The 22,091-nt window shown below is 39.4% G+C and overlaps 1 protein-coding gene across 1 annotated transcript; it reads left to right on the top strand.

Moving 5' to 3' along the window:
* Nucleotides 1–528: 528 nt before the first annotated feature.
* nadsyn1 (NAD synthetase 1) lies at nucleotides 529–20,887 on the top strand. Its single transcript, XM_046385718.1, is given in 22 exon segments — nucleotides 529–855; nucleotides 1,807–1,867; nucleotides 3,127–3,243; nucleotides 3,427–3,480; nucleotides 3,643–3,732; nucleotides 4,449–4,500; nucleotides 4,623–4,711; nucleotides 4,819–4,936; nucleotides 5,319–5,450; nucleotides 6,198–6,269; nucleotides 7,679–7,803; nucleotides 7,934–7,982; nucleotides 8,127–8,229; nucleotides 9,077–9,245; nucleotides 10,614–10,749; nucleotides 12,240–12,346; nucleotides 14,290–14,309; nucleotides 14,312–14,417; nucleotides 15,271–15,340; nucleotides 17,347–17,475; nucleotides 19,308–19,484; nucleotides 20,433–20,887. Coding segments are annotated over 22 exon segments (2,097 nt in total). The 5' UTR covers nucleotides 529–770; the 3' UTR covers nucleotides 20,469–20,887.
* Nucleotides 20,888–22,091: the final 1,204 nt, after the last annotated feature.

Here is a 22,091-nt window from a genome sequence, read left to right as displayed (position 1 = left end):
ATATATAAAATACATGTACAAGACAATATAAAAAAAGTATATATACAACAGTAAACAGTGTAATGTAGTGCAAAATAAAGTAGAGGTAGTGTAAGGTGCCAGTAAAATGTAAGGTGAGTGAGTAAAACATTGCACCCCAGTGTTTGAATATGTAACATATTTCCAGTTCCACTAGAGACACATTTTTCCTCTTAACTTCTCAGGTGGTTTTATTTAATTAATGCTTCAAGCCCACTGGAACAGTTTGACCACTATTTTGGAAACCAAGCTGGACTAAACTTCCCAGCTGTATGCCTGCGGCAGCTGCATGCATTGATTCATCCATATTCACAATCTTATAACTGCATACATATTATTGTGTCAGTGACTGGGAATATTCTTCTGGAGTGCTACTGCTTTTACTTAAAGCAGTTTTTCAGTTCTTACATGCTACAGGTCATTGCACGGTAAGTGAAGTGATTCTTCCGTTATCCTGTTGGGGGCAGTAATATGCTTAGGAGCGTCTGAACTCCCAGCATAAAGGAATAAAAGAAGAAGAGAAGGGGCGCGGACAGGGAAGACTTGACTTTCCTCTTCACTGAATCCCAACACGGTTTGACGGTGTGTTTTAATGACAGCCAGATAGACTATAGGTAACTGTAGGTACAGCTTATAGCTATATCTGCAAAGCTTAACTTTAAAACCCAAATCGTTAGCATTGTTCTCTTGTTTTTTGTTTTTTTTTGTTTACGCGACGTACTCACTATTTTATTCGCAAACTACCAAGAAAAATGGGTCGGAAAGTAACTCTTGCGACTTGCTCGTTGAATCAGTGGGCTTTGGACTTTGAAGGCAACTTCGAAAGAATATTAAAAAGTAAGTCCGACTATTACTGCTGGACAGTTGTGTATTTGAAGTAACTTCTGCTGTAATTTTCTGAGTTGACATTGCTGTGAGGTGTAAGTATGTAACACGACAATGCAGAGTGAATTCCATTAAAACTGCAAGATAAGGCCCTTTTTGTTAAGATGGAATTGAAGTGTGGAATAACACGTTAGCATACAGTGTGGGTCTTCCTCATTAGTGCCTCTGAACATCATCTCATCCACATGATGATGTTAATTAAAATTTACAGACTGTCTGTATGTACTGTTTTTCCTGATACTATGAAGAAATTAACATACATAACTGTTTGATAACAGGATGTTGCATTCCAGTCAAACTGTGACTTTGCATCATCACCAGCTAGACTTTACAATGACAAAGCAAAAATGGTTTTACAGTAATTGGAAATGAACCATGATTTGTATACAGAGTTTGACACTGCAAGTCTGTTTTTGCATTGATTGCTACCCCTGAACCACTTTTTTTTCCTAAAAATCAATTTAAATATATATACCGGCCCATCCCTCACCCCACCCTTCCCTTCTCATGAAATACCGAGGTTGAGAGTTAGGAGCAGTGTGAGCGCATTATATGGATTTAGTATTGTGACTGGCTTATTTCATTGCACTGTTAGCATAGATATTTTGGTGTTCATTTTATAGTTAGTTCTGTGTTTATAGTATTCAGTAGGCTAGTTTTAATTGTAGACAGTTGTTAGGTTGCAGGCTAGCTTCAGCTTGTAGTTTCACTTTCTGTGTTTTGGAGAGTTGATTGATTTAACATCAGTTAGTTTTAGTACTCAGTAGCTAGTGGCAAGATATGTCAACGCTGCTGCTTTCTCAGCTGCAAAAACAGCTGGATTACGAAGCTTTCATTTCAACCCATTTTTTTTGCCATGACACAAAGATGCTGCCTGTTATCTGTCTGTGTGTTTTTCTGCAGGTATTGAGATTGCTAAGGCTCACGGAGCCAAATACCGACTGGGCCCAGAGCTGGAAATATGGTACGATGGGCACAGCATTCATTTGTTTCCATTAGTTCCACTGACCTGAATATACAGTGTCTATAAACAGTATCCCTGGCTACAATTACACCATGAAGAGAAAAGAAAATTCCAAGCAGCTTTGAGAAAAAGTTTTGAAAAGTATTAATCAGTATAAAGTATTTTAAAAAATTCCAAATCACTGAACATCCCCTGTAGTTCTGTTAAATCCATCACTAAGAAATGGGAGGAATATGGCACATGCGTAAATCTAAAGTCAGGAAGAGTTGTGGGTTGTTCAACAATCAAAACTCAAATCAAAAAAAGAGGAATCCACTGATGAAGAAAGCTCATATTAAATCTCGACTAGACTTCACCCAAAATAATGTGGGAGACTTGGTGTTTGGTGTGATGAGACCAAAATGGAGGTTTTTGGCCGTCAGTCCAGGTGCTGGCAGGCACCAAACGCAGCACATCACCACAAACACACCATCCCTACCCTGAAGCATGGTGGTGGCAGCATCATGCTGTGGTGATGCTTCCCAGCAGCAGGCCTGGAGAGCTCGTAAAGATAGAGTGTAAAATGAATGCAGCAATATATACGGAAATCCTGGTTATAATCTGATTCACTCTGTAAGAGAACTATGACTTGGGCGAGCATTTATTTTTCAGAAAGACAGTGACCCAAAACATACAATGAAAGCTACACTGAAATGGTTTAAAGACAACACGGTGAATCTTCTGAAATGGCCAAGTCAAAGCCCAGACCTTAATTCAAAAGAGAATTTGTGACTGGACTTAAAAAGGGTTGCTCACATCTGAACCTGACAGAGCTTGGTAAGTTTTGCAAATAAGAATGGAGTAAAATTGCAGTGTCCAGATGTGCAAGCCTCAGTTACACCTGTCCACGCAGACTCAGTGCTATGATTGAGATCAAAGGTGGATCTACTAAGTACTGACTTGGGGGGAGGGGGGGTATTTTGCAATCACTTACTTGAGATTGTGTACTTTTAATTAATTGACATTACTTTGTAGAAATCTATTTTCACCTTGATTTCATTTTGTAAATTTGGCTCAAAAAAAGCCAAATTACCATGACTGTGATTCAACTTATAAACGCAATAAAAGGGGAAAACACCCAATGAGGTGAATACTTTTTATAGTATAGCAATGTATTGCCATATTAAAGTGTCATTGTTATGATGGAGGTTGATGATTTGATGTTCAATTTTACTTTATTGGAATGACGTCTCTTTTTTTAAATCACTATATTTTTACAGTGGGTATGGCTGTGCAGACCACTTCTATGAGTCAGATACGTTGCTCCACAGCTTTCAGGTCCTAAGGAAGCTTCTGGAGTCTCCCATCCCAGAGGACATCATCTGTGATGTGGGAATGTGCGTATTGCCTTCAGACAGTCAGACCTGTCCAAAAGCAGTGTTTCCTGTTGCTTTCCTATTTAAACAATGAGCGTTACATTCTTTTGTGGCAAGTTTGTCTTAACCTAAAATATTTCACCTTGCCGAAAGTTCAATTTTGTGTCATTTTTGACAAGGTGTGTTGGATTCTGTTCTGCTCAGGCCCATCATGCATCATAATGTGCGCTACAACTGTCGGGTGCTGTTCCTCAACAGGTACGTCAGCACATTAGTCCAGTTTTATATATGATTCGATGTTTACTATATACACTAATTTGACTGGACTTAATGTTCAGTTGGAGCATACAGAGCACTGGTAGATGGAAATGACTTTTATATGCTTATTTTATCACTCACTATTTTTACTTCAACCTTTAGAAAGATACTGCTGATCAGACCTAAAATGATGATGGCCAACAATGGGAACTATAGAGAGTTGCGCTGGTTCTCACCTTGGAACAAGTTAAGGTTGGTCAGTACTCAAAGTTCTACCACAGACTGTGTGGCACTGATATTTTAAGCCCTTTTCACTTCATTTGCAGGTTTACATTTGATCATTTATTTGTTAGGGTTTAATCATTGCATCCCTTTCCAACACCTTTTGGATGAACTGAAATGGAGATTGCAATACAGGCCTTTTTGTTCAACATCAGTGCCTGACCTCTCAAATGCTCTTCTTCATGAGTGGGCAAAAATTCCCACAGAAACACTCCAAAATCTTGTGGAAAGCCGTCCCAGAAGAGTGGAAGCTGTTGTATCTTCAAAGCCCTCATAATTATTAAATTACAATACTTTTGTCTATATAGTGTAGTTTAACTCTGCAGTTGCAATTCTCTGTCCTATAGATATTCGAAGCCCCTGCCCTGCATGACTTCACAGGGACATTTAGGTGTATTGTCACAGAAGTATAATTCCAGTAACACAGGTTGTTTGGCCTTTTAAAACCTCGTAGTCTCTGAAGCAAAAATAACCCAAAAGCAAGACCATGAAAAGCTCAGATTGAACCAAACAATACATCTTTGTTAGTAGTTCACCACATGATGAATAACCTGTTTGTGGTATGTATGAGTTTTTGAAGTGGCCCTTTAAAGAAAGACTGTATGCTAATTGCTAATTTGATCTATTTTCACTTTTGGAAATTACACTTCTTTCAAATTACAGTTGTTTTTGGTTGTTTCTTCTAGGCAAGAAGAGGAGTATTTTCTTCCCAGAATGATCCAGGAGGTAACAGGGCAGGTAAAAAAAACTAACAAAGCTGTCATCATCTGTGTTTAGCTGAGATCTGTTCAACGAAGGCACTGCTATAAACAAGGAGAAGGTCGGTGTTTTTAAATCCACTCTTTGTATGTGTTCATCAGGTTACAGTCCCATTCGGTAACTGTGTACTATCCACAAAGGACACGTGCATTGGCACTGAGATGTGTGAGGAGCTCTGGAACCCTTGCAGGTAGAGCAACAGAACACTGCATTAAGATTGTATGGGTGTTGTAGTTTCTGTGTGCTGTCTGAACCAGTTCTGACTCCTGATGACTGAATATTTTACCTTTTCCTCAGCCCCCATATTCACATGGGTCTGGATGGGGTTGAAATCTTTACGAATTCATCTGCTAGCCACCACGAGCTACGCAAAGCTGACTCAAGAGTCAACCTGGTTAAGTCAGCCACTACCAAGGTATACTTTAACCAGGAGCCATCAAACATTTGCTGATCTATGACTGTAGAACCTTGAAAATAGTAGTAGTACAAAATATGTTGTTTAAGACAATGTAAAACACAAATGCTGGTGTTGAGTTCTGTTCAAAAAGTTATCAGTTATATATATATATTTATATATATCCCTGAAATCACTCATCTCTACCAGAGCCTTACCAGGTCACTTGATCTTGGTTTTTGTGTTCATTTTCCCCCGTCACCCATCTGTACTTACACAGATAATACAAGGCAGAGGTCACAAGAGGATAGTGTTGTACCACAAATGCAGTACATGGTCACACGAGTATGACAGTATGAGCATAATCAGAACCGCATTCAATATATTGGTTCTGCTCATCCAGGTTGGAGGTATCTACCTGTATGCCAACCAGAAGGGCTGTGATGGAGACCGTGTCTACTATGATGGTTGTGCCATGGTGGCTATCAATGGAGATATTGTGGCACAGGGAGCACAGTTCTCTCTTAATGATGTGGTATGTATGGACATGTCTTGAAACATAACCTGTAAATACGTTTCTCTCTGTTATTGTTGAAATAACACAGATCAAGGTCAATAAAGACATGCTTGGATGAGTTTGGTGTGGAAGAACTTAATTGGCCCACACAGAGCCCTGACCTCAACCTTTGGAATGAACCGGAATGGAAATTGTGAGCCAGGCCTTTTCAAATGTCCATCATCAGAATGGTCAGATGTCCCAGTACTTTTTGTCTATATAGTGTAGTTTAACTCTGTACAACAGAGGTCTCGGATGTTATAGTAGACTGTCTATAGTTAGACTGTCTCTTGAACGTGCTTCAAAATCCTCATGTAAATGAACAAACACATTTGTGCTTGTTCATTTTCAAGTCATCTGCTTCTCTACAATTCTCTGCTTTACAGATATCCAAAACCCCTGCCCTACATGACTCCACAGGGACCTTTAGGTGTATCTTCACAGAAGTGTAATCAGCAACACAAGTTGTTTGGCCTTTTAAAACCTCTCTAATCACTCCAAAATCTTGTAAAAAGATTTCCTAGAAGATTGGACTTATATCTTCAAAGCTGTCCACATTTTTAGAATTTGGTATCATTAAAGTGTAATGAGGAGGTGTCCCAATACTTTTGCCTATATAGTTTATATTGTTTAGCCATTGCAGGGCGGGTCACACAGAAAGACAGCAGACAGACATTCGAGAACTCAACCAATCTGTGTTTCTTTGTGTGTGTCTCTGTGTTGTAGGAGGTGATTACAGCCACTCTTGACCTCGAGGATGTGCGTAGCTACCGAGGAGAAATATGCCAGCCACACATGGTGAAAAACTCTACCACCTTTCACTCTTTGTAGTATATGACATTGAAATCATGATTTATTATTTTTTTGTGTTGATTTTACTCATTATTGCCTTCCATCACCTGTAAAGCTTTACCAGGCTACTGGGTTGAGTCATCTTAAACTTTAAGTTTGTCCATTATTTTATTTTATGACCAAATTAAACAAAATGGGCAAAGTGCCATTCCCATCAACCTCAGCAGTAGTTTGTGTGAGCATACTAACATGCTAAACTAAGATGGTGAACATTGCCCATATTTTACCTGCTGTGCATCAGCGTTGTCATTGTCAGAATATTAGAAATTAAAAAAAAAACCATTCAGCCTTGCAGAGTCTCAAGGCTATGGCTATAGTGAAAATTAACTGAAATATATCATTTAGCACAAGCATTGTTACTATTACATACCAGCTTGCATGCAAGCGTATGCTATATGTATGAAAGTATTGCGACACACCCCTTTATTATTGAACACAGGTGTTCCAATTTGACTCCACAAGTGTATAAAACCAAGCACTAAGCCATACAGTTTGCATTTACAAACATTTGTGAAAACCACCTTTGCAATAAACAGCAGCAACTGGAGTTCAAAGTGGAAGACCACCACAGGCTATTGAATAATTGCCAAAAAAAGAAGTTCAATTCAATTCAATTCAGTTTATTTATATAGCGCCAATTCACAACAAAAGTTATCTCATGACACTTTCCAATTTGAGCAGGTCTAGACCAACTCTTTAATTAAATTGTAAATAGAGAGAGCCCAACATTCCCCCTACAGGGAATGTTGGGAAATGTTTTGACTACAAAAATACTAGTATAATAAATAATTGTAGCTAAATAAAGTTTGTTGTTCACATTTAGCTAATTCAGATCGCCAATGTGACAAGCTACCACAGTTATAGACGATGCTAGTTTCTGATTGGTGGAACTTTTAAAAGCCAAAACAACTTGAGTTGCTGGAATTACACTTCTGTGAAGATACACCTAAAGGTCCTTGTGGAGTCATGCAGGGCAGGGGTTTTGGACCATTTCATCTCGAAGCTGTTGGATGGGGCTGAGGTCAGGGCTCTGTACAAGCCAGTCAGGCTCTTCCACACCAAACTCATCCAACTATGTTTTTATCTACCCTGCTTTGGAGCATAGTCATGTTAGAATATTAAACGTGCCAGTTCACCGGAAGTAAGGGGTCTATATAGTATATTTTCAAGCTCAAGCTGTATTTACCTTACCAAAATTGGCTTTGAGAGCTGTCCCCCCCAGTGGTACTGTTAGCCTAAATCTTGAGGTCCTGGCTACTACTTTTATTATTTCCTGATCACTGTTGAACTAATTATATTTTGAGTATGTATCATTTTGTCTCTCCATTTCCTGTCACTCTTATACTTCTGTGTAGGAAAGTGAACCCAAACTTTGCCACAGGATCAAAGTTGACTTCTCTTTATCCAGTAGTGATGATGTCTACCTCCCAACCCACCAGCCGATAACATGGCGCTTTCATACGCCAGAGGAAGAGATCAGGTATAAAATACATTTAATTTGGTACAAAACATGTATTTACATATTCATGTTTAGCTTTTGAAAAAGACCAGTTAAAGAAACCTTCTATGCTGAAATCCACTGAACAGTAGTTGACACATTTTGTGCTCAGTCTAGGGCCAGCCTGCTGGCTCTGGGACTACCTGAGGAGAAGTGGACAGGTGAGGAGGAACACATACCCTAAACAGAATGCTGCTGTACTCTGGTTTATGTAATTGTGTCTCATTTGGATTTTTCTGCCTTAAAGTAACTGATATAAGAAATAATTAGGTTTTGATTTGTGATGGTTGTGATTCATGTCCCAGGCAGGTTTTCTGTTGCCTCTGAGTGGAGGTGTCGACAGCTCCTCCACTGCCTGTATTGTCCACTCTATGTGTGTGCTGCTCTGCCAGGCTATACAGGATGGCAGTGAGTATGAGTCGCTTGGCTTTGATATCAGTTTTCATTATAAACACAGTCTCTCAACATGACTAATGACACATGTTCTTGTAAAAGACAATATGGTTATAAAGCTGGTAATATTCTATATTTCCCCATATTCTCACAGCATCCCATTATCCATGATCCCATCCAGACCAGGGCTGAAAGCACACTATATGAACAAAAGTATTTGGACACTTGACCATTACACCAACAAGGACCTCAGTGACATTGCATTCTAAATACATAGATAGTTTTGAAGCCATAACAGCTTCCACTCTTCTGGGAAGGTTTTGCACAAGAAAAATCCATTCTCCATTTCAGTTCAAAGGTGTTTGATGGGGTTGAGGTCAGGGCTCTGTGTGGGCCAGTCAAGTTCTTCCACACCAAACTCATCCAACATGTCTTTATGGACTTTGCTTTGTGCACTGGAGCACAGTCATGCTGGAATAAAAGAAGACTTTCCCAAACTGTTGCCACAAAATTGGACGCATAGCAGTGTCCAAAATGTCTTGGTATGCTGAAGAATTAAGATTTTCCTTCACTAGAAGAAAGGGACCTAGTCCAAAACCCATAAAGTCTGTGTCTGAATACTTTTGTCTGTATATTGTACGTTGGAAGTGGTTAGCATGGTGAAGAAGCAGGGGAAACAGTACAATCGAATGAGTCGACTTATGCTTTTGTTAATCTCCAACATTCTTCCTGAAAATTCAGCCTTGGGTCTTGGTTGTATGCCATCCTCATCACTTTTCTGCATTTCCTGTCTCTCTTCACTCTAAGAAAACAAAAGTTCTAAAACGTCTTCTTTCCACTTTTCTCTCACTCCATCTGTTAGACAGCCAGGTACTTAATGATGTTCGCAGATTGGTAGGAGATGACTCCTACCGTCCCCAGCACCCAAGGGAGCTATGCAGTCACATTTTCACCACTTGCTACATGGCAAGCGAAAACTCCTCCAATGACACATGCAGCAGGGCCAAAGACTTGGCCAACGAGATTGGCAGGTAGGCACGAGTCAACTTTGAGGGCTTTCATTTGAGAAGATTGTAAGATGCTACGTGCTTTGTAATGTGGCATTCATATGGTGAAGTGTTTGACAATGAAAATTGCTGGCTAATAATATTAAATATTAAACACAAACTGTTATGCTGATAGAATACATGAAGGTACAGCTATATATTATGAAGGTATATGAATAAAAAGTAAAGCACTTTGAGAAATAATAGGAAATATTATGGTTTATAGACATAAGCAGACAAGCAAGTGCATTTCCCAAAATGTCGGAGTGCGCCATTTAGTTACAACTAAAAGAAATAAAGAAATTCCAACTAATTCTGCTGTGTGTTTGAGGTAAACTCGAAACTGTCTTCATTGTATAAACCATCCAGAGAGCATATTAGTAGATATGCTATTTACAACTCTTAGAATCAGAAGTGTTTGTCATTGTATGAGTGCATAAAATTGGTAGCAGCAACTCAAGTGGTGTATTCATTTACCATAAAAACTCTCAGCACAGGACGTTCTAAAATAATAAATAAAAGAATGTGATGGCATAGGAGCCCAGTGATTTGAAAAAATCCCCCCCAAAAACCCCTAAAACATTAATGCTTAAAAATTGCACACATCTAAAGGGCACACAGAAAATACACCAAATTAACCAAATTTAAGACAAAGGTCCTTTATCTTTAAGAGATCTGTATTTCTTTAGGATACAAATAAATAAAAATATATATATATGCATACAGATAACGGATATGTTAGAACACTTTAGTGTGTTGTTAAGTCTAGTGCACAAATAGGTAAGATCAGATCATCTTTTATTGATACCTCGAGGGGAAATTCAAGTACTGCAGCATCTCAGGACAGAATAAGTAGAGAAACAAATACTAAAAACAAAATATACAATGAAACAAAATATGCACGAATGCATACACGTAGACTATAATATATTATATATACACACACTGTATATTAACAGGAGTGGTACAGTATTGTCCTAAAGTGGATAGTGCAACAGTGCAGTATACAGTGAAAGGAGCTGACAGTCTGGTGATAAAGATGTCAGTTTGTGGTGTCCACTGCTGTTAAACAGTCTGATTTCAGTGGGCACAAATGAGTGTCTAAAGCACTCTGTTCTGTTCTTGCATGGTATGAGTAGGTGGCTGAATGAGCTCCCCAGCTGCCACAGCTCATCAGGTAGAGGGTGAACTGGGTCATCCAGAATGGCTCTGGACTTGTCCCTGATTCTCCTCGCTGCCACTGACTCCAGGCTGTCCAGCTCCAGACAGACCTCTGAGCTGGCTTTCCTCACCATATTATTTTCTGTAGAGTAAAATGTTTGCATTCTTTGTCTTTTATCTCTTGGCTTGCAGCACACACATGAACATTAACATCGACGCTGCAGTTAAAGGCATTCTGGGTATCTTCTCAGTGGTCACTGGTAAGTGGCCTCGGTTTCGCGCCAATGGAGGAAGCCGCAGAGAAAACCTGGCTCTGCAGAATGTGCAGGTTTGACACTTCATCGCACTTTGCCTCCATTTTTTGGTTGTTGTTTTTAATTGTTTTACCATCATCACAGTTCCTCCCTATCACTTTTTGCTCTTGCTCTCTGTCACATATTTCTTTTTAGTTCACTAACACATTCTGACAGTCTGACCACATTCTTCACACTGATGCTTCAGTAACACAATTGTGGCCCTGTTTACACCTGGTATAAACAAGTGTCTTGGATGACCTGATCACAAGTGGCGTGGGTGTGGGGTCTGCAAGGACAGGGTCATGGGCTACGAAATTGTGAGTTGTCAAAAAAAAGCTGTCTTCTGTCCTTAGCACTTGCAACACACCCGAAAAGAAGGCTGTTTATGGGAGGTCAGTTTTTTACTGCATCTTACATTCCAAATCCTTTACAGTGGTGGTATGATGACCTTAACCTGAATTGTACGATGATAGGTTGAGTTGTTCTCATTTACCAAATGGAAGTTATCACAAGTTGGATGTAACATTAGGTATTTCCCCACAAGCCAGCCATGCCCTGTGGGACTCCTTCTTTAGCTTGACGGTACCTTTAACCCCCCCGGTGTCCACTAGTGGGTTCGAAAATTGCACTTTGTTGTGTTTGTGTGTGTGTAAAATAGCAAATTATAGCTGGGTTTTTTCCATCAATCTTGTGTCATATAATGACACTTAAATTAATAAGATAAGATTAATTAAGATTGGTTACGGTTTACTGCATTTGGAAAATTTGAAATGTTTCGCTTTAATAAAATGTTGTCTTGAAGTGCTACAAGCATAGGCAACTGGATATCTTTACGTTACCTTCTCTTCTACCACTTCAAATACCATGACCTGGATGACTGAGAACCTACATCGCCAAAATGTTGTCTTGTAAATTTAGTGTTAGTGGTGAAGTCCTTTGAAACACTGTGTTCAAACACCAGTTTTACAAGGAAAGAAACAACTTGTGTCACATTTTATGCTGTATATAAGAAAAGGCACAAATGATTTGAACGTTTGTTTCAGTTGTTTCAGAGTTTATGAAGTTTCTCCTCAACAACTCTAAATTGCAAGATTTTTTAAGTGAGTCTGTGGATATTGCAGCTACATGTTGAGCCCATGTTCAGTGGTAGAATCAGTTGAAAGAGACAGTGAGTTCTACAGTTCCCAGCTGCTTGGGCTGGGAGGTGAGAGACATAGTGAACCAAATGGATTTCAGACTGTCAAGTGAGCGCTTGGTCCTACAGTGCATCCAGGACATATTAGGCTATCCACTGTTAACATAATGCAGGCATATGTGTCCCGGACCATCCCCGAATGAGGTCTAAGCAATCAGATCCCAGTGCATCCACAGTGCAAGTGTGAGCATACACACCTGTACTCGGAGTTGTCCACTGCTGATTGGATTACCCAAGATGTCCGGTTTTAACAGGGCCTGTGAGCGATTTGTTGTTTTATTGTATTAACTTCCTCTCCTCTTTCTGTCTCTGTGTGTTTGTTCCCAGGCTCGGGTGAGGATGGTCCTAGCCTACCTGTTTGCACAGCTGAGTCTGTGGTCCAGAGGGAAGCCAGGTGGATTGCTGGTGCTGGGCTCAGCCAATGTAGATGAGAGGTATTACTGGAGCTGTTACCTAACCTAACTTACCTGAAATAAACTCTGTGATTGGAGATGCACCTCAGTAGTGAATTGACACAGCTTCCATGACCTTCCGTGACTGTTTGAGACTAAAGTTGTTGTGACAGCCACATGGTTTTGTTGTTGGTTCATAGTGGTGGTCCTGGATCTCACACTGAGACATCTCCATCGACAGCAACAAAACTCTCTGTGTCAGAAAGACAGTTGTGGGACTCTGTTAGTGCTGTGACAAAGGCTTACTTATTGTTGTTTACAGCAGTTTCTGAACATAACAGTGGATGGGAATGGATCATCCAAGCTGATGATGTGTTTTTCCTTCCGTTACTTTTTATTTACATTGTACGTCGATTCACCACACATACATTAGACAGTTGACATGCCTCAAATAAACTGTACAGTCTGACACTGATTGTGACCTACAATTTATTAGACCTATATTGTGTAGTGTGACATGCAATAAAAACAGCTCTGCCTGAGAGGTGTTGTGTACATGTGCTATGAGCTTAGTAGCTCTGTATACCTCTGCAGACCCTAGTTTTTATTGATGCTGCGAATGAACAGAGACATCAAACAATCAGTAGCAAGCCGGGTAAAACAGAGACACAAACAATAAACCGTATCACTTAGAACTGTTACAGGATGGTAATGCACAGTTATTAAGTAAAAACCTAAAGCATCCAAGTAATAAAATACGATTCAGTAGCAGTGGTAGACATATTTTCAGGGCCTGAATGTCCCCATAATTCAGAATCTCAAGTTTACTCAACAACCCTCTTCCCACAACACACAGGAAAGCTGGGTTTACATTGATTTTATAGTCCTGAAATTCTATTGGTGTAATTTGCCAATTAGATTACTGATGCTCGTCATTTAAGTGTACATTTGTCACTGAGCCAGATTCTAACTCATTTGAATTTAATGAATTTAGCTTCAATATGTGATTTGTTGACAGTAGAGATTTCCAACTATAAATATTGTTTCATTTAGATTGAGCACCAGGTTAAGATTAATAACAGCTTTCTGGAGAGTATTTAAAAAATCTCCATGAGCACTTGTACACAGTCAGCAATACAATATTCATTAGCATCAGCATAAAGATGGACCTCACAACAATCCAAACAGACAATATTCTTAGTTAATATATCACCGTAGACAGAGCCACAAAAAAATGCCTGCAGCACAGTGTTTCTTCTATCTGCAAGTATTTTATCATTTGTAACTAATGGAATTACTGGAATAGTGCTGTATTTAGTTCTGTATTTGTTGTTAGCTAAAGATTCCAGGATTTTTGTTAAAGTGGGTAGTTTGGAAATTGGGCAGTAATTATTTAAATCATCTCTATCACCGCCTTGCTAAAAAGGAAACACATGGGTCCGAGTGGATAGCTTTAGGAAGAAATTATTTAATTCATCCTTACTAGTTGGTAAAGCCCTGCTTAAATGGCTTACAAAGCCTGAAGTAGTCATTAGGAGAGAAGGGATGAAAGCTGAACTGAGAAACATGGTTCATAGTGCACACACACTCTTGCCAATAATACAAATAGGCCCTGAGAATACTTTTTCATGTATAATCAACAAAAATATCAACGCAACACTTTAGTTTTTGGTCCTGTTTTTTGCAAGTTGAAAGATTTAAGATTCTTCTGTTTTGGTTGATCTGGTGACAGCAGCCAAAACTGTCACAGAGAAACCTGATTTAACTTGGTAACGCAGATGTAAATTTGTTGCTATTCACCAAGAACAACAATTATTCTGTTCACTGGCAAACCGTCAGTCATAAAGCATTGTTAGTGTTGTCAAAGCAATTTAACTGCTGAAAGATGAATGTTCTCTTTTTTCAGATAAATAAAGCCTTTCTTTTTTTTTCAGAAATAATTACAGCCTAACTTTTTTTCCCATTTAACAACTTTACCTGCTCAGTTTGACAGGATATTTCACAAAATATGCTCCAGTGCTGACATCAACCCAATAGGTGGCATCAGCAAGACAGACCTGAAGAGCTTCCTGCTTTACTGTGTAGAGCAGTTTCAGCTTACTACTCTCAGAGGGTAAGTTCAACTGACACTATCATGTGTTGTCTCTACTAAACCCGCCTGGAACTTAGCCATTTTGAATTTAGTGTTCAGTTTTTTTTTTGCCATGTCACTCCTAAAGGATCAACCCAATCAACTTGAAATTGGGTCAATGCAATCAAATGACTCATGGCGTACTAACAACACCATGACAATGACACATGCTCCAAGTAGCTTTAGGTGTGGTACATATGCTTACCAGTTTTGGTACATCTAGATGAAATGTACTTTTGCTACTTCATTGAACTATTGTAGGGATGTTATTGAGCTACTTTACTCCTCTTAACCCATATCCATATAGAGTCATATTGGCTTACTGTTTTTCGCAACATATGACACTTGCCAGATTTTAAGAGTGAATCTTCCATTTTGCCTAGGCTATCAACAGTGGGGCTACTAGAGAGCTGAGAGAGAGTGTTTAAAAATTTGAAACTGGTGCATTGAAACTAAGATTGCTGACCTCCTGTTAGGCACAGTCTCTTAATAAAATATTGAAAGAACTGAAACAATTGAAACAATACCACCAATTTTCATTACAAAGCACCTATCCCAAGGGTGGAGTGTGTTTGGGGCACTATGGAGATCACTGCAGAAATTTGCTGTTTTCAGCAGCTCTGACGTGTGGCTGTTTTGGTGTTTTTTCAAATATTTTCAAATATCCAATAGAATAATAGTGTATAGTCTCTCTCTCTCTCTCTCTCTCTCTCTCTCTCTCTCTCTCTCTCTCTCTCTCTCTCTCTCTCTCTCTCTCTGTGTGTGTGTGTGTGTGTGTGTGTGTGTGTGTGTGTGTGTGTGTGTGTGTGTGTGTGTGTGTGTACACTCTCTGCAGCATCGTGGCTGCTCCACCCACAGCTGAACTGGAACCGCTGACAGAGGGACAGGTGTCACAGACAGATGAGGTCAGTAATGGAAATGCACTGAACTTCAAACAGAATAGCAATTAAAAGAACTCAACAGATCATTCTATAGCTGTCCTGGTGAACTAACCTAAGATAAGATAAGATAAGATAATCCTGCTGCCATCATTTGTTCTAATATTAGGATTTGTTCCGTGTATAACTTACTGCATACAATTCAGTTTGTGTGTGGCAATGTTGTTAATTTCAAGAGTAAGCCTTAAGCACCATTTGGATAGGGGAAATATTGAAATAGGGGAGCTGGGTGTAAAAACTGCCCTGTTCCGACTTTACACAGCTTTTTAGCAATTGGTGCATTACAGGAGCTGCTTCTTTGAGAAAAAAAGATCAATAAATAAATCTCAAATTATTTTAAATGTTGACCTGTAAGAGTTCTACACAGATAGCTGCAAAATTGCTTTGAAAGTCTGCATGCTTACAGAAGAAGAAAGGGACTTCTGTTTGTAAGGTGACCATGTTAAGTACATACAGCGAACTAGACATAAGATTAGTGTGACTGTACAAAGAGACTTGCTGAGACAGAATCACTTATAACATGACATTAAGGTATCCCTTTTGATCAGCTTGCAGGGTCTTGCTGGCATATGTCACATCAGCAAAATCCCAGTAAGAATTCTACAAGTACTAGGTGTCTTAAGAGTGTCCTTTTTTCTGCCTGTGGAATCGATTACATTACATGTGTCTACTCTAATGTAAGATGCAAAAGTTTGCCTGGTTAACCAGAACTAATGAGGTAGCCTGGCATCTTCACACCAATCAGCTGCAACATTAAAACCGCCTGTTTAATATTTTGTAGGTTCTCTATGACCTGCCAAACGAGCTTTGACCTATCAGGGGAAGAGACACAGGACATATCAGGGTATTTTCCTCAATTTATTTATAAAGCGCCAAATCACAACAGAAGTTGTCACGACACTTTCCAGTTAGAGCAGGTCTAGACCAAACTCTTTGATCTTTGGTACAGAGAGACCAAGGAAAACCCCATGAGCAAGCACTTGGCGACAGTAGTGAGGGAAAAACTTCCTCTTAGAAGGCAAAAACCTCAGAGCAGACCCCGGCTCAATGTGGGCAACCATCTGCCTTGACCGGCTGGGTTGTGGGAGATAGGCAAAGGGAGATATATAGAGATGTGTAGGAACAGCAATAATAACAGAGTATTGGAACTAATAAAAAAACAGTATTAGCAATAATAATGATGATAGAGATAGTAGTAATAATAACAATGTAGAAATATAACAGGTGTTAATAACAGTCGTCGGTGTTGAGCAGGACCACAGCAGGAGGTCCAGACATGATCCATGGGAACCTGAGAGACGAGAAAGTACAAAGACTCCAGGAAAGAAGTCTAGTTAATGACATACATTAATGGGACATAAATGCATATGAAAAGAGAATTAAAGGAAAGAGAGAAGCACAGTGCATCATGGGAGATCCCCTGGCAGTCTAATCCTTTAGAAGCATAACTAGGGGCCAGCCCAACTATAAACTTTATAGAAAAGGAAGGTTTTAAATCTACTCTTGAATGTAGAGAGGGTGTCGGCCTTCTGGACTGAAACTGATGATTCCATGGGAAGGGAGCTTGATAACTGAAGCCTCTGGTTCCTGTTCTTTTTTTGGTGACTCTAGGAACCACAAGTAACCCTGTGTCCTGGGAGTGTAGGGTTCTAGTTGGATAATAAGGTACTGTGAGCTCTTAAAAATAACATGGCACCTGACCATTTAGGGCTTTGTATGCGAGGAGGAGAATTTAAACTCTAACCTGAACTTGACAGGCAGCCAATGTAAAGTAGCAGATATAGAAGAATATGATCTCTAATATGGTTTTTTGTCAGTACACATGCAGCAGCATTCTGGATTAGTTGGAGAGGGACTCACTGGGGCAGCCTGGTCACAGGGAGTTGAAATAGTCCATCCTTTAAGCTATTTCTCATCATCCTTTTCCCATTTTCTTCCGTTTTCTCCATCCAACACCACACCTCCGTCTTCAGGCAGACATGGGGATGACCTACTCTGAGTTATCAGTGATTGGACGACTGAGGAAGATGTCCAAGTGTGGCCCCTTCAGCATGTTCTGTAAACTCATTCACATGTGGAAAGATGTGCTCTCACCCATGCAGGTCAGTTGACTACATCTCAGTGAAGGACATTTTCTGCTTGTCCTCGACTTTGGGACTTTTGTCCACTAGAGGAATACATTTAGTCCCAGAAAAACACAGACCAAACATTGTCAGCCATTTGAGGAAAGTATGTAATTGCGACTTTTCTGACAAATATTGTGATGGTCTGTTACTGATAGTTACTGATATCTCTTTGTATTCCTGTGATCATCATTCTGTGAATCTTGTCCGCCTCCAAGTCCTCAACAATATGCTTTTGATTCAGCTTCTTTGCTGGGCCTTTCTTAGTGCATATTATAAGCAGTCCACTGCCAGATGAGTCTGTGTACAAAACACAGGTTTAAGATACTCCAGCAAGACTGGTAGTGCAGGACTGTTCAAGGAAGAAGGACAGCTGTGTCTACATACTCTATTTATCCACTTGAGTGCTCAGCAATGCTGGAGGCTCAACTGGTTCTTTTTTGAGGCAGCACATTTTCCTCATTGTTCTACCTCTTAACTGTATATAACTGTCAATGTGATTGCTATTCTTTAAGTTATGCTTGAAATCTGACCCTGCTTACTCTGTGCTGTGACTGCTACTGCAAAGCAGTTTACATGCAGTGAACAAAATGGATTTTATTTATATTATATTTAATAGGTAAAACAACTGTGGGGGCCGTAAAGTAATCAGTGTATGCATGACCACTGTGTAACACCAGTAATACAAACTACCATGGCAAGCCAACTGTGATGGTGTAATCTGACCTATGAGGGTTAACTGGGGAGGAGTCCTTGTCAAAAGGTTCTCAGAGCCTGTCCTGGCAGAACCCTAAGAACCAACGGAGGAGAAGGAGAACAGTTAGGGTTTTGGGCTTATTTGGCCCAGGGGTCTCCTGAAACAGCATAGGAGTACTGGATGCCAGAAGGGCTATGGCTTTGGTGGTCACCATAACAAAAACTAGGTGTGGTTGACTTCAAGGAAGTTCTGGCAAACACTTAGGTGACTCAGAAAAGAAAAGCAGGGCTTGCCTTGTCTCTGTTCAGATCTGGGATAATGTACTTTGAGGAACCAACATGTACTCTAAGAAGGCTCACCCTAAGAGTTATGTTGTGGAGTTCAGACATCTGGACAGTAGACAGACAGGAGTAGAGCCAGTACTCCTTTATGTTGATAGGAGCCATTTGAGGTTGTTCTGGCGTGTGAGTATGATGCTTCACCTAGTCACCTCTCCATTCTCTGGGCTCATTCAAGAGGTAGGAGACCCTGGACTAGATCCAGAACACAATATAGGGACTATACTATACTATACAGTATGCGCTCCTCCTGAGGGAGAACTGGAAAGCATTTGCTGGGGAGAGTGTCGTCTTGACTACCTTGCTTAGCCTGCTCTCACCACTTGATTTGTAATGTCTATATTATATATATATTATATGGCACAATAAAACAAACCAAAATGAAACTGAAGTCACATTTACTATATTTAATTTCCAAGGACACAATTAACAGCACTTTAGCTGATTCAGCTAATGTAAAGGTTTCACACAGTGTCAGGGCGAGCTGTTTAACAGCTCTAAAGAGTGTCATTTGCAGCTAATACACTACCTGCTAGCAACCTGTCTAAAATTAATAATAATATTTATTAAGAGCAAGCTTTAAAGCCCTTTCTCGCTTTACTGTCGGTTTTAACATAAAAACAACAAACATTTCAGTCACTTATTATCATTGGGCATTTTGCCATGTCAAACATTGAAAATTTGTCTTTTGGACACTGATAATGAATATTGTTCATATAGTAGCCATTAGCAAAACATGTATCTAAAAATAACAGTGTACTGCAATTTTTATTCAGGTAGCCCAGAAAGTTAAGCACTTCTTCTGGATGTACTCAGTGAATCGCCACAAGATGACCACAGTAACACCGTCCTACCATGCAGAGAGCTATAGCCCTGATGACAACCGCTTTGACCTCCGACCTTTCCTCTATAACACACGCTGGGCCTGGCAGTTCAGGTGCATCGACAGCCAGGTATCAATCAATGCATGCGTCAAGAACTTTGTTTCACTGTATTCTAATATTAGATGATGGGCAGTGAGTATGGGTGATCAGCATGATCTACAATGCATCTGGAAAGTATTCACACCGCTTTGCTTTTTGCACATTTTGTTGTGTTACAGTCTCATTCCAAAATGGATTAAATTCATTTTTCCCCTCAAAATTCTACACAAAATACCCCATAATAACCAAGTGAAACAGGTTTGCTTGATTTTTTTTTTTTCAAATTAATTAAAAATAAAAATAACAAAAATATAAGATGTACATAAGTATTCACACCATGTGATCAATACTTTGTTGAAGCCCTTTTCACAGCAATTACAGCCTCAAGTCTTTTTGAGTATGATCCTATAAGCTTGGTACACTTATTTTTGGGCAGTTTCTCCCACTCTCCAATGCAGAACTTCTGAAGCTCCATCAGGTTGGATGGGGAGTACCAGTGGAAAGCCATTTTCAGATCTCTCCAGAGATGCTCAATAGGGTTCAAGTCTGGGCTCTGACTGGGCCACTCAAGGACATTCACAGAGTTTTCCTGAAGCCACTCCTTTTGATCCTCTGAAGGATGATCAATGGAAACAGGATGCACCTGAGCTCAATGTTGAGTGTCATGGCAAAGGGTGTGAATACTTAGGTACAAGTTACATTTTTTTGTTTTTCAGTTTAAATAAATTTGCAAAAAATTCAAGCAAACTTGTTTCATTTTGTCATTATGAGGCATTTTGTGTAGAATTTTGAGGGAGAAATTTAATTTAAACCATTTTGAAATGAGACTGTAACATAAGAAAATGTGGAAAAAGTGAAGCGGTGTGAATACTTTCCCGATGCACTGTATGCCAATACTCTAATAGTATTTGGTGATTTTTGTTGTAGGCTAAATAAACATCTTTGAGAAGTTTTTCTATTGTTAATTCTTTCCCACAGGTCTCCCATTTGGAAGCAGACACATCAAATCAATAAGAACCTGAGGTCTTCAGCTCCAAAAGAAAATCCATCAATAATGTAACCGATCAAGTGTTATTTCGTGATTCTGCACAATTTTTAGTAAAACCAAATACTTTGTGTTGTGCTTGCAAGCACAGGGACAAGCAGGGAAAAAATATTTTCTTCTAGGACTATATAGAACCTTTGTTATGCCTTACCTCACCTCTGTGATAGCTGACTGAATGCTACCATTCCCAAACCCTGTGTGAAATGCAGTAGTGCTTTCATTTGTGGTGAAATAAGCGACATATTTAATTACTGTGTGAGAAATAGTGACTGTTAGACCTCTTTGAATGTTGAATAAGATCAATATCAACTGTAACATATCAAATCTGTAAACCTTTGTTGGAAGCCTAACCTTGATATTGCCAGTGTGAATAAAGCCATAACTCTGAGTTCATGTCTTATTTTATCTTGTTTGTGATATACTATAGAGACAAAAGTATGGAGATACCTGACCATCACATGAACAGGAACTTTAATGACATCACATTCTAAACACGTTCCCATTGAAACCTGTTATAACTGTAGAGCTGTCTACAGTTATAACAGCTTCCAATGGGAATTGTTTGCCCACTCATGCAATAGAACATCTGGTTTGATGGGGCTGAGGTCAGGGCTCTGTGTGGTGCCATTCAAGTTCTTCCACACCAGATTCATCCAACCATGTCTTAGTGGACCTTGCCTTGCACACTGGGGCACAGTCATGCTGGAATAGAAAAGGGCCTTTCCCAAACTGCTGCCATGAAGTAGAAAGTATAGCATTGTTGAAAATGTCTTGGTATGCTGAAGCATTGGCACTTTTATTCATACTTGTGCCCTCAAAATACCAACAAGGTACAGTTTTTAAATGGGTTGCTCTTTAATTCTAACTACTAATGTTTAAGATGTTGATGAATTGCTCACTGCCAATGTTGTTTGCAAGGAACTTGTCTTTATTCACTGCACAAGGCATGTTCTCATCCATGGTTATGGTTGCCCCAGTCCTCCTACTTGCTCTCCAGTGGTGTGTCATGTCTTTGTTGGGTGTGCCTTAGTCGCCAAACACGACAGCTTTATGTGACATGATTAACCTGTTTCAGCTTTCTTAGCACTGTTTTTGTGTTCCTTTTGCATTTTTTTTTCATTTTAGTAAATCTAAATTATGAGTTACTAAGTCACAAATATGAGATAGTAAATCAAACTCATGATAATGCCTCAACATTTTGGCTTTCTGTGTCCAATCTCTGTGATACAAAATGGAAAGAAAGCAAAACCAGAATTATTTCTTTTTTCATAGTCCCAAAGCTGTTTATTCAGATCAGATTATTAAGGTTGTTAAATTGTTCATGTTATTATTTGAGCAAAAATTCTCTTGGTTAAGATTTGCTGCTTTTCAGAGGTTAAGTCACTTAAAATTATTTCTCAATTTATACACTAAAACAATTGAAAACAATGATATTTGATATTTGGTATTTGATCGTTCATAATCATAAGGTGTAGCCTTATGTTGAAGTCAAACTTGTGTCAATGATTTGCCCCCCCATTTTTAACCTGAAAATACTGATTTAATATATCACCATTCAGACATACGGTGCCACCCAGTACTTGCTAATTGTA

This window comes from Scatophagus argus, chromosome 1, assembly GCF_020382885.2.
Source record: "Scatophagus argus isolate fScaArg1 chromosome 1, fScaArg1.pri, whole genome shotgun sequence".
NCBI lineage: Eukaryota > Metazoa > Chordata > Actinopteri > Scatophagidae > Scatophagus > Scatophagus argus.
The sequence above is the reverse complement of the archived record's forward strand: the minus strand, read 5'-3'. Positions and strand labels throughout refer to the sequence as shown.